At 52.3% G+C, this 11,981-nt stretch overlaps 3 protein-coding genes across 3 annotated transcripts; 2 read left to right on the top strand and 1 right to left on the bottom strand.

The window, feature by feature from the left end:
* Positions 1-3,637, top strand: Ovol3 (ovo-like zinc finger 3). The gene is made up of 4 exons (NM_001289820.2): positions 1-1,449; positions 1,523-1,587; positions 2,297-2,498; positions 3,380-3,637. Exons 1-4 carry the CDS (start codon positions 1,356-1,358, stop codon positions 3,589-3,591), a joined length of 573 nt encoding a protein of 190 aa, NP_001276749.1. The 5' UTR covers positions 1-1,355; the 3' UTR covers positions 3,592-3,637.
* A 3-nt stretch (positions 3,638-3,640) lies between these two features.
* Positions 3,641-5,078, bottom strand: Polr2i (RNA polymerase II subunit I). Its single transcript, NM_001106244.1, has 6 exons — positions 4,642-5,078; positions 4,510-4,564; positions 4,222-4,295; positions 4,064-4,138; positions 3,926-3,977; positions 3,641-3,746 (listed from the first exon to the last, which is right to left on the bottom strand). The coding sequence occupies exons 1-6, from the start codon at positions 4,698-4,700 to the stop codon at positions 3,684-3,686; spliced, it is 378 nt and encodes a 125-aa protein (NP_001099714.1). The 5' UTR covers positions 4,701-5,078; the 3' UTR covers positions 3,641-3,683.
* A 26-nt stretch (positions 5,079-5,104) lies between these two features.
* Tbcb (tubulin folding cofactor B) lies at positions 5,105-10,954 on the top strand. The gene is made up of 6 exons (NM_001040180.1): positions 5,105-5,457; positions 5,767-5,910; positions 8,784-8,880; positions 9,283-9,474; positions 10,525-10,597; positions 10,730-10,954. The coding sequence occupies exons 1-6, from the start codon at positions 5,344-5,346 to the stop codon at positions 10,842-10,844; spliced, it is 735 nt and encodes a 244-aa protein (NP_001035270.1). The 5' UTR covers positions 5,105-5,343; the 3' UTR covers positions 10,845-10,954.
* The last annotated feature ends 1,027 nt before the right edge of the window (positions 10,955-11,981 follow it).

Genomic DNA, 11,981 nt, shown 5'->3' with positions numbered 1-11,981 from the left:
TTTTCTCAATCGAAGTTTCCTCTTCCCAAGTGACTCTGGTTTGTGCCAAGTTGATATAAAACCAGCCAGCACATCACATACAAGGTGGAAATTGAACCAATTCCTATGGTTTGTCCTTTTGGGCTCTTGTGTATGCCCTCACACCACCACTACCACCAAACATTAAAAATGAAATGTAAATGTACCTTTTCTTCCCAGCAAGCCTTCGTAACACTATTCCCTCTGGCTGAAACTGGGGAATTCATTTTCCTCCTCAGCTATGTAAGATCAGCTTGGCCTACATGAGACCCTCTACTGAGATGGCTCAGGGGTAAAGGCCCTTGGATGCAAGCTGGATGGCGGGCCCCACACAAACCTATAGGCAAGATTAGAATCTTCTTTTGGTTCCAAGAATTCTGCTCTCCCAGTTTTGCCTATCCCAGCTTGGATTACTCTGTTCTTCATGAATTGACTATTCTGGGTGTCACTGCTCTCTCTCCTTTGTGGCCCCACACACTGTGCTCATTTTCAGTACTGAACTAAGTAAGGTCTGCCTATAGTTAGACTTCTAGTCTAGAACTCCATTCAGAAGACTGTCAGAGAGACTAGAGAAAGTAGCTGTGAAGACAGTGTTCACAATTCTGAACTTAGTTCAGACATCAGAGAAGGAGCAGTCCAGAACTGCCCACCCACTATGGATGGGAGGAGCCCCGACAATCAGTAGGAACTGGGCTGTTGACAAACCAGCATTTTACAGCCCTAAGCCAGAATGATGCCATGTCATCTTTGGAAATCTAAAGATCAGAGAGAGAGAGCATGTGCATGAGTGAAAGCTTGAGGACGCACAGCCCCATCTTTATTTTTGCCTTTAACTACTAGTTTGCTGTCATCCTACACCAGTGGCACAAAACAATCACAGCTGCCCCCACCCGCATCCTCGGACAGCTGCTGTGATTTGAATAACTAGGCAGGCTGATGGACGTCCAGGGGACTGATTTGCCTGGTAAACAGTCCCTAGAGTCTGTGGCCCTTCCAGGCCTGGGGCCATGTGTCTTTTTGATCTCCATCCCGAAGCGCAGCCTAGGCTCTTCTCTCACTCAAGCCTCCTTGGTGGGGAGGGGAGGGTGTTCTCCAGTGTCTCTGTACCCTGGAGATGGCACAGTTGCCTGGGAGCCTGGACTAGAGAAGGAGCCATGATGGCAGGCCCCAGCAGGGGTAACCAGAGCCAGCTAAGGCTGCTCCCCAGGCTTGTCCCAAAATTTGCATGAGAACGAATGAGGCTGCCGTGGGTCTCTGGATTTCACCTAGTTCTGGGGCAGAGGTCTGACAGGCAGCAGACAGAGGAGGCAGCTCTGTGAAGTACCGTCCTGAAAGCAATGCCCCGAGTCTTTCTTGTGAGGAGTCGGCGTCCACAGCCACCTAACTGGAGCCACCTTCCTGACCAGCTCCGGGGAGATGCCTATGTCCCAGGTATGCATCTATCTGGGCCTGGAGGCGAGGGCTTGGGAGGCACGGGGTATCACCATCTGGCTTCTCTTCCCAGACTGCAGCAGCCCGGCAGTGCCACCAGCACACAGCTCTTCTGGTCTGAGAGACACGTGGGCAGCGGTGAGTCTGCTGCTGGCAGTAAGACAGGGATGGCTCTCCCCTCGCGCACAGAAAGCTGGCTGCCCTCACTCCAGGTCTCCCACACACGCTCTCCGGCCCATCGTGGCTCTTCACTTGGCATCACTCCCTTCCCAGCAGCCAGCTCATTCCAGTCTCAGTTAGGACCCCTATTCCTAGGGTAGATGGGCAGCTGTAAGGCCCTGCTCCAGGGGTCTGTGTCCAGTGGGTGCAAACAAGATTCCAAAAACTATGTAGAACACTCGATAAACAGAGGGGAGGGGGCTCTGTTACCTTAACCTCCCAGGAGTAGGTTAGCTGTGCTGGCTTTGGAAGGAGGGACAATACGAGTCAAAATTCAGTGTGTGGTCACTTGAGTATCTGAGAGGCAGGCACTGATTAGGTGTTGAGGGTCCGGCAGGAGGGACAGAAGTCCACTTCCTCACAGAGCTTCTTTCTGGTGGGAGCTGGAGGCAGTCAATAAAACTAAGAAAGCTCCTATCAGACAAGTATGTTCTGGGTATGGAGGGACATGACGGTCAGAGTGATAGACTTGGTTAGGGAAGGTTTTGGGGAGAGGGTTGCTGCAGCTGCCCCCACTACTCACAGACCCTCTTCTAGCCGCCCTTCAGTCTGGGCACACCACAGACTGCAGAACAGCAACGGCTGGACAAGATCCAGCTGGTCATACTAACCCTACACCCTCTGGCAGTCCTCACAGGGGACACTGACCTCTGTTCCCAAGGGCCCTGGGACACTCAGCTGCCCACTGTGCCCCAAGGCCTTCCCGCTGCAACGCATGCTGACTCGGCACCTCAAATGCCACAGCCCAGCAAGGCGCCACGTGTGCCACTATTGTGGTAAAGGCTTTCACGATGCCTTCGATCTCAAGCGTCACATGAGGACTCACACTGGTGAGCAACAGCAGGGACGCCAGATAGCAATGGTGATGGAATGACAGAGGCAGATACATGGGATGTGGGGTTTCCCGGGATCAGGGATTTACGGCAGGGACACAGGCAACAGGACACACAGTGTTCCTCACAGGAGTGAGTATAAAGGTGGCACCAAGGAAGAGGCCTGGCAAGGGTAGAGATGGGTGCTGGCTACAGAACTCAGGTTCGGGGTCAGCCAGACTTCTCAGTGGGTAAGGTCACTGATGGCAAGTCTGATACTGAGTTAAATTCCCAGGATCCTGGGGTTGGGGATTTAGCTCAGTGGTAGAGCGCTTGCCTAGCGAGCGCAAGGCCCTGGGTTCGGTCCCCAGCTCCGAAAAAAAGAAAAAAAAAGAAAATTCCCAGGATCCAGGTGGTGTAAGGAAAGAACGGACTCCTGCAAATTGTTTTCTGACTCCCCCACACTTGCACCATAGCATTTGTGCATACACACGCGCGCGCGCGCGCGCACACACACACACACACACACCCCAAAATGCAATTAAAAATTCAGCCAGGCCTGGTGGTACTTGCCTTTAATCACTTGGGAATCAGAGGAAGGCACATGTCTGAGTTCCGGGCCAGCTAGGGCTACGCTGCGGGACCTTGTCCATCCGATAAATGGATAAATCGTCAGGCTGCAGATTCAGAGCAGTGAAGGGAACTCGCCATGCTGCTAAGGCCCCTCCCTCTCTCAACAGACACTTGCTGTTGAGGGATGGAGGGGACACACGGCCTAGCTCCTGCTGCCTTAGGTAGGGGTAGCAGATGGCTAGTGGGCCACAAACATAAGTGGACTAAGGGTGGGGAGTGCAAGGGAAGGGCTCCCAGGCCCTTGCTCTCTCTGCTTATCCCAACAGGAATACGGCCATTCCGCTGCGGAGCTTGTGGGAAAGCTTTCACACAACGCTGCTCCCTTGAAGCTCATCTTGCCAAGGTGCACGGGCAGCCAGCCAGCTACGCTTACCGGGAACGCAGGGAGAAGCTGCACGTATGTGAAGACTGTGGCTTCACCAGCTCTCGGCCTGAGGCTTATGCACAGCACCGCACCCTACACCGCAGCACAACCTGATATACTGACTGCTCTCCTACCCACAAGACAAATAAACACCGGAAACACTAGTGTGGAAACTGGGCATTTATTACAAATGGAGGAAGGAACGGTCACTCAGTCCAGCGGTGGCCGCAGTGTGGGGCGGTGCATACATAGTACAGGCGCATGGCATCCTGGCAATAAGAACGTTCAGTCAGGGTCCGGACCCAGAGCATAGTGTGAGGCCCAAAAGAACAATCAAAGGAACTTTCCCAATCTTGATTCGAGGACATAGGATCGGCCCAAAACTGGTGTCCCCACCCCCCGGGGGGTAAGGGGGCGAACCCAGCCACCAAGAAGGTTAGCCACTCACCTCAGCTCGGGCACTGTGTGACTGGAAGAACACTGCCTCCTTGTGGCCACACCTGAGGGAATGGTTCAGTTACTGAAAATGTGAAAGACCCCTCGGTGGACAGCCACTCCTCTTTCCCTATGCCAGCTGTACACTCACTTCTGGCACGGGTGGTCCTCGGTCCGGGGCAACGTAGGGTCCTGGGACACGTCTGCGATGATCTGGGTCAGCTCGCTGCAGGGATGGGGAAGTAATTACGGTCAGACCCGGTGTCCTAACACGTTACCCGTACCCCGAGCCAGGGTCCCGCCACTCACTCCACTTCGTGCGTGATTTTGTTGACGTAGATGCAGCTGTTGTCGGCTTCCTGCTGGTAATCGCAATTCCGGCACTGCAGACGGGAGAGCGTGGCGGGAAGAGAGTATCACAAACAGATCAGATCCGCAACAAGACTGGACGGGAGGATAGGGTGATCCAAGGAGGGGATGGACAAGATGGGAGAGAGGGTGTGTTGAGGGGTAGTCAAGAGGCGAAAGTGTAGGGAGCCAGCAGGGAGCGCGCAGGGAAGGCGCGAACTCGCTGGCTAGAGGGCTGCCGGCACTCACCGCGTACAGCAGAATGCGATTCTCCTTGTCCTCCTTGGGGTACAGCATGTTATTACTGTGGGGAGGGGAAGTCAGAGGTCAGCCCTGAAGTCAATCCTCACGGCCTTCCCACACCTGCTGCCCGGGCCTCACCATTCCTGGCAGAACCGAATACCGACGAAGCCAGGCTCGTACGTCCCGTCAGGTTCCATAGCGACTGGGCTGATTACCTTTCTGCGCTTGCGCGGCCGCGCTACGGACCGCGGGAAGGGTCGGATCGCGTAGCTGCACTAAAATGGGGCGGAGCTGCGTGCACGTGAGGGCTCCTTATCTTATGGATGTCTGGCTGACGGCTTGCGTCTATCCTTTGATACCTACTCCCGATTATTTCGGAACCTTGCTTCACAACTCCGAGTGGTTTGGATTTAGGACAAGGGCTGGGACTGTGACGCGCAACGTCATCCACAAGGCGCTGAGCATAAACGGGAGAAGCCACCGCTCTCTTCTTGGCCCAAGGCCAGTGCACATGCGCCGAGCTTATACTCGGCGGGCCAGGATAACTCCAGCCATTCTCCCCGGCGTCGGCCTCCTCCGCCCGCCTCGCTTGCTTCCCTCGCAGCTATTGGAAGAACCGAGAGCCACGGAAGGCCTCTCGGGATTGGTTGGACGCAACGGAGGATCCGCCTGTCCGTGGAGAAAGGGCGACAGCGATTGGCTGGTCATGTTAGGTGGAGAGCTTACATTGGTCAACTCCGGGACGAGGGCGGGACTTATATCCCAGAAGCAGCGGCGGCCACTGCGGAGCCGGTGTGAGACGGCTGAAGCGGACCGCGGGCCACTACAGGGCGCGGCGAGATGGAGGTGTCGGGGACATCGGCGCCCACCGTGACGGTTTTCATCAGCAGCTCCCTCAACAGCTTCCGTTCGGAGAAGCGATACAGTCGTAGCCTCACCATCGCAGAGTTCAAGGTGTGGCCATGGGGGCGGGGTCCGCAGGGGCGGGGCAAAGAAAAGGGAGTAGGGGCTGAAAACTAGTGGGCGGAGCTGGAGGTAAGGTTTCAGAGCCTGGCGACCGGCCTCCGAGCCCTGGGAGCCCCAGAGAACAGAGTCTACAGGGTAGGGGCGGGGCCCGGGTACATCAGACGCTCCTGAGAGCCGAGGGGGCGGGTCCAGGAGGAACTGGTCCAAGGTGGATCTTTTTTGGAACGTGGTTGTTGTTACAAGTCTGAAGATGAGGCCTCTGACAGCCTTTCTCCTCATCCTGCCTCCTTGCCACAGTGTAAACTGGAACTGGTGGTGGGCAGCCCTGCTTCCTGCATGGAACTGGAGCTGTATGGAGCTGACGACCAGTTCTACAGCAAGTTGGATCAGGAGGATGCACTGCTGGGCTCCTATCCTGTGGATGATGGCTGCCGAATCCATGTGAGGCCACCCTACCTGGGACCCCGCACCACATTCATTCACTTATTTATTCAACAAATACTATCTTTTGCCCAGTGTGATAACCAGTAGAGGCCCTATCCTCATAGAACCCCCAGTTCAGCCTGGTAAGAATTAGATGTTCAGTAGACAGTAACAGACCAGAGTTGTCTAGACTGGCTTAGGGGGAACCCAGGGGAGTGGTGAAATTCAGAAGAGGTGCCAGGCTTTACCTAGGGATATCTGAAGAGGCTTCCTGGAGGAATGGATGTTTGAGTTGATATCTAGAGGATAGTACATGGAGAGGAAGAAAGTATAGAGCTGTAAAGAACTGAGGTGAACACGGAAGGCCTCTGTGTGTATCAGCTCATGATGGTCATTCTGCCCTCAGCCTCTCCCCACCTCCCCCACTCAGTCCCTGCCCTGCTGTTGCTTGACAGTCTGGGTGAGCTCTGCCTCCATTCTTAGCACTTACTGAAGGTGTCATCTTCTATCATGGCATGTGATGAGGCACACCTGTAGTCTCAGTGTTCAGGAGGAATTAGGAGGTGAGCTGCAGAAAATCAGTCGGACGCTGTTAAAAAAGAAAAAGATAGCCTGTCAACCTGAGTACAGTTCCTGGACCCACGTAAAGGGAAGAGAGAACGCAAAGGAAAAAGTTTGATTGTCGGCACAGAAAAAAATTACAAGAGTCAGTGGTTTCTTTTTCGTTTGTTTGTTTCGTTTATATTTATTGTGCGCCATGGTGCAAACACATGGGTATGGTACCACATGCTTGTTTTTCTCCACTCCCTGTGTGGGTCCTATGAATTGAACTCCAGGTTTGGTACAGGAGCTGCCATCTCTGTCTCCCTGACCATCTCGCTACAGCTGTCCTTCTGTCCTTCCGTGTTTTTATTGTTTTGAGATTTATTTTATTTGCTGCATGTTATCAGTTTTTTGCCTGTGTGCGTGTATATGCATAGAGTCTGGAGTGGACACTGGATTCCCTGGAACTGGAATTATAAGTGTTATTTATGAGCTGTCCTTGGGATGCAAAGAACCAAACCTGGGTCCTCTGCAAGAGCAGATACTACTCTTTAACTGTTGCACTATCTCTCCAGCGTCTCTTTTGTTTTTTTGAGATAATTTCATGTAGCCCTGATTGGTCTGATTGGTCTCAAAACACTCTGTATAGCCATGGCTGACTCTCTATTCCCCAGGTTGACTGTTACCTCCCAAGTGGGATTATGGCTTAGTATAAAAATTTGATCTGTCTTTCTCTCTTTCTTTCTTTCTTTTTTTTTTCCCAGAGTCAAGGTTTCTTTGGCTGTCCTGAAATTCTCTCTGTAGACCAGGCTGGCCTCACACCAAGAGATCCACCTGCCTCTGCCTCCTGACTGCTGGGATTAAAAGTGTGCACCACCACCACCTGGCTTCTTTCTCCACTTTCCTTTGCTCTTAGCTGTCATCATGTTCTAGCATAGAATGGATTTTCTCGTTGGTCTGGTTTGTCCATCTCCCTGATTAGAATTCCAGGAGGGCAGACGTCTCTCTCATTTAGTTCACTACTCTGTCATCAGACAGGGTCCTCGATGAATCACTGAGTCACTGCTGAGTTGTTGAACCCCCAGTATAACATGGGGGCTGGTCCTATAACATAGGACCATGGCTGGGTTGTCTCCATTTGAGGAAGAAAAAAACTTCATCTTCAGGGTGGAATTTGTTTTTTGTTGTTGTTTTCTTCTGTTTGTTGTTCTTTTTTATGCAATTCGATTTGTGTGTGTTCCTGTGTGTGTGTTCCAGACTGTCCTTGAACTCTTAATCATCTTGCTGCCACTTCCAGAGTGGGTAAGATTGCAGGCCTGGGCAACCCTCCCAACACTGGAATTTAATTTTTTTGTTGTTGTTATTGTTTTGGTTTTCAAGACATGGTTTCTCTGTGTAACTGTGGCTGTCCTGGAACTTGCCCTGTAGACCAAGCTAGCCTCGAACTCAAGAGATCAATCTGCCTCTGCCTCCCGAGTGCTGGAATTAAAGGCGTGTGTTGCCACCATGCCTTGGAATTTACTTTCTTAAGAGTGAACTCTTGCTAGAATTTTGACATGGGCCACCTTGACTTCAGAAGTCTGCCTCAGAGAACTGGTTCTTTCCCTGTCTTTCAATTATTCTGTTACTGGTTCATCGAATGCCTGGTACAAGCCATGACGCAGAAGGCCCAGGTTATCCCTACCCAGTGTGTGTGGTAGTGTAAGCTAAAGGGGAAATCTGGGGGGATGAGGATGGCGCAGGAGAGCTTGGCATCCCCGAGGCCAGCCTTCAGTGAGATCTTTGAGCATTTCCTGGAGTGCTTGCTCTGGGAGCACCTCAAGAAGAGGGTTGGAAGAGGCAGGGAAGGGCATGGTATGTGAAAATGTTCAAGTGGTAGGGGCCACAGCAACTGCTGGAGCTGTTGGGGACGGACTGTGGAAGGTGGGAGGGCTCTGAGCCAGGAGGATCTGCTGTGCCTCAGGTGTTCATGGGCACCCTTGGGATGTAGGTGGGTGGGCAGTCAGACAGAGGACAGGCAGGACAGGGAGACCAGAAAGAAGGCTGTGACCCGGATGATCCTGGTTCTGGAGGGTGGAGTCAACCCAGGAGCATCACAGGGTCCAGCGAGGAAGGGTGTGAGGCAGACTTGAGCTCTGCAGCTGGTTTCAGGAACATGGGCACATCAGTGGTGTTGACGCCAGTGTGTGGAGGACATCTGGGGGCCGATGCATCTCCAAAGGCAAAGATGGCGTGAGAAAAGGAAGTGGCCCCTGACTGTCCTGCCATAGTCTCCAGGCTATGCTGGTGTGTCCCTTCACGCCAGCATCCCATGTCTCCCCGGCCTGACTCCTCTCCTCTTACCACAGGTCATTGACCACAGTGGTGTCCGGCTCGGAGAATATGAGGACGTGTCCAAAGTGGAGAAATACGAGATCTCACCAGAAGCTTACGAACGGAGACAGAGTACAGAATGCATGGGCGGGGCTGGGAGGACCTGTGGGTCCAGACAGTGGGGCAGGCAGGGCAGGGCCGTCACAGCCTGGGTAGTGGGGCCCGGGCTTGGAGGGCGGAAGAGGGTGAGATGGGATTGATGGTGGGCATAGATACTGGGAGAGGAGGGGAGTGAGGTCAGGCAGGCAGATGGGGGCTTTGAAGGAAGGGGAATTGAGGCTATTTGAGGTTGTGTTGAGAGGGTAGTCATGGGGCATGTGCCAGGGCAAGGAGGACAGGTCAGAGGGCAGGCCAGAGTGTGTGTGTGGAGGAGGAGGGCTGGGGGTAGGCGTCATCCCTTCAGTTCTGAATTGCTAGGAGATGCAAAACATGTTCTGAAGGTCAAGTTTGACTCCACCCCTTCCCTGCCCACAGACACAGTTCGATCCTTCATGAAGCGCAGCAAGTTAGGCCCGTACAATGAAGAACTCCGGGCCCAGCAAGAGGCAGAGGCTGCCCAGCGTCTCAGTGAGGAGGAGGCCCAAGCCAGTGCCATCTCTGTGGGGAGCCGTTGTGAGGTGCGGGCACCCGGCCAGTCCCTTCGCAGGGGCACTGTCATGTATGTAGGTACGTGTCTTTTTGTTCCTGCGACTGGAAACGTGATAGGGTATAAAGAGAGATGTCTTTGGTTCATGGTTCCAGAGTCAGAGCATGGCCAGTTGGACTCACGCACCATCATGGAGGAGGTGGTATTCGGCAGGGAAGGAGAGGGCCAGGGGCAAGATAAGCTCACAGATCCACACCCAAGTCTTCCAGTGAGGAGGCGGCCATCTCTTGGGGTCTGGCAGTCACCTCACAAACTCAACTCCAATCTCAGTCAGATAGTTTATTGAATGCCACAACCCAAGGCTGATCAATCAGGGCCATGGGACAGACTCAGGAGCTGAACCGTGATCGAGTTAAGGTCATACAGGGCTTTTCTTTTAAGCCTAAAATCGCAAACATCTGTGCCAAGTTAATCAGGACTTAGGGATGGGGACTTCCTTGGGAACGTGTCTTTGTTGTGTACTTACCCCGTTCCCATTGGTTGGGGTGTTTATCTATGGTAGGGGATGTACCTTGCCTAACATTAGTGTCTTAACTCGCCAACCAGGATGTCAGGCCCACATACATGTCTCATTCTGTCAAGTAGGATGTCAGTTCCCAGGGAGGTCTTGGGAACTTAAATTTTACTCGAACCCCACTGAAATGGAAGTCTCATGCCAAAGAGCTTCTTATATTGGTGCAGGTGTCTCTCTTATGTTGGGGTCCATCCCAGGGGCAGCTTCTAAACACCATACAGGTTCATACACAGGTACAAGAAGTGCCCCTGCCCGGCAGTTGATTCTCGTGGCTAACTACCTGACTTCTGCTGGGATGGGTTTCCAGGAGCACCAAAGCACAAGGCATCCTAGTAAGGCACATGAGAAAGTTTCCTTATGATATGGTAACAACACAAAGTAGCCTGCTAGAGGGTAGGTGACAGTTCCCTAGGCCTTCACACTCTGTCTGACCAATGAGTATAAGCAATGGAGGTAGAAGGTTTTGTCTCCATGATGGCTTTCCCGCTCCCCCAGAAATTGCCAACAAGGAGTGAGCTTACTGGAGAGGTTTCACTGAGATTTCTCTCCCGGACAGGACTCACAGATTTCAAGCCAGGCTACTGGGTTGGTGTCCGATATGATGAGCCATTAGGAAAAAACGATGGCAGGTAACGTATTGCCGCTGAGGCGTATGCTCGTGCGTGGACATGGAAGTCCACCTCTGCTGCTGGCTGAGCCTGCGCACACCGGCTCGTGGACTGTAAGCCTCCCCTCACCACTACCTCCCATCTTGCTCACAGTGTGAATGGGAAACGCTACTTTGAATGCCAGGCCAAGTACGGTGCCTTTGTGAAGCCAGCGGCTGTCACGGTGGGAGATTTCCCAGAGGAAGATTACGGATTGGACGAGATGTGACACTGATGGACATGTGACCCTATCCCTTCCGGCCCCATCCCTGACACAGCCCCTCTGAATGCCAGTGGCACCTTTCCTCTGAGATTTGTGCATTAAATTAAGCAGATCGAGAAGGTTGTGGAAGTCTCTTGATTCCAGGAAGAGTATAATAAAATACTCGTGATGGTGTGTGGTGGTGGTCATCCCAGCATTCTTCCGGCACTGGGAGGCAAAGGCAGATGGCTCTCTGTGAGTTCAAGGTCAGCCTGGTCTACAAAGTTAGTTCCAAGAGAGCAAGATGCACATAAAATGACCCTGCCTCAGAGGGGAGGGGGAGGGGGCACCATTTGGACAAAATGGTGACACCTGGAGGACTCCCAGAGGTGGCTTTGTCCCTTTTACTAAGATAATATCCTGAGCACTGGGATATGACCGTGTGGTTAAGGATGTTTGCTGCTCCAGCAGAGGACCAGAGTCCATTCCAAGACTCACCTCAGACACCTCACAAAGCTGTAACCGCAGCTTCCTGCATACACAGCACTCATACCCACACACATTTCTTTTAGAATTTAAATATTCCGAAGCCAGACAGTGATGGCGCACTCCTTTGATTCCAGCACTCCGGCAGAGGCAGGCAGATCTCTGGGTTCAGTTTGAGGCTAGCCTGGTCTACAGAATGAGTTCTAGGACAGCCAAGACTACACAGAAAAACCCTGTCTTAAAAACCAAAAAATAGGGGTTGGGGATTTAGCTCAGTGGTAGAGCGCTTACCTAGGAAGCGCAAGGCCCTGGGTTCGGTCCCCAGCTCCGAAAAAAAGAACCAAAAAATAAAATAAAATAAAATAAAATAAAATAAATTTGTAATAAATACAAAATAAGGGCTGGAGAGATGGCTCAGCGGTTAAGAGCACTGACTGCTCTTCCAGAGGTCCTGAGTTCAAATCCCAGCAACCACATGGTGGTTCACAACCATCTGTAATGGGATCCAATGCCCTCTTCTGGTGTGTCTGAGGACAGCGACAGTGTACTTACATAGAATAAATAAATATATCTTTAAAAAACTTATTTAAAAAATACAAAATAATTTAATTAAGCATTCTGCTGCTATAACAGCCCCAAATAATCAGAGCTTAAGGAAGATGGAAGGCCGATTCCTTC

Source organism: Rattus norvegicus, chromosome 1 (genome assembly GCF_036323735.1).
Source record: "Rattus norvegicus strain BN/NHsdMcwi chromosome 1, GRCr8, whole genome shotgun sequence".
Taxonomy (NCBI): domain Eukaryota; kingdom Metazoa; phylum Chordata; class Mammalia; order Rodentia; family Muridae; genus Rattus; species Rattus norvegicus.
This window is presented reverse-complemented; position numbering and strand designations above follow the sequence as displayed.

Coding starts and splice junctions, on each gene's coding strand:
- Tbcb (NM_001040180.1), top strand. CDS start 5,344: ATGGAGGTGTCGGGGACATCGGCGCCCACCGTGACGGTTTTCATCAGC. Junction 5,458..5,766: donor TCACCATCGCAGAGTTCAAG/GTGTGGCCATGG, acceptor TCCTTGCCACAG/TGTAAACTGGAACTGGTGGT. Junction 9,475..10,524: donor GGGCACTGTCATGTATGTAG/GTACGTGTCTTT, acceptor TCTCCCGGACAG/GACTCACAGATTTCAAGCCA.
- Polr2i (NM_001106244.1), bottom strand. CDS start 4,700: ATGGAACCTGACGGGACGTACGAGCCTGGCTTCGTCGGTATTCGGTTC. Junction 4,139..4,221: donor AAAATCACGCACGAAGTGGA/GTGAGTGGCGGG, acceptor CCATCCCTGCAG/CGAGCTGACCCAGATCATCG. Junction 3,747..3,925: donor CACACAGTGCCCGAGCTGAG/GTGAGTGGCTAA, acceptor TCTTATTGCCAG/GATGCCATGCGCCTGTACTA.
- Ovol3 (NM_001289820.2), top strand. CDS start 1,356: ATGCCCCGAGTCTTTCTTGTGAGGAGTCGGCGTCCACAGCCACCTAAC. Junction 1,588..2,296: donor TGAGAGACACGTGGGCAGCG/GTGAGTCTGCTG, acceptor ACCCTCTGGCAG/TCCTCACAGGGGACACTGAC. Junction 2,499..3,379: donor TCACATGAGGACTCACACTG/GTGAGCAACAGC, acceptor TTATCCCAACAG/GAATACGGCCATTCCGCTGC.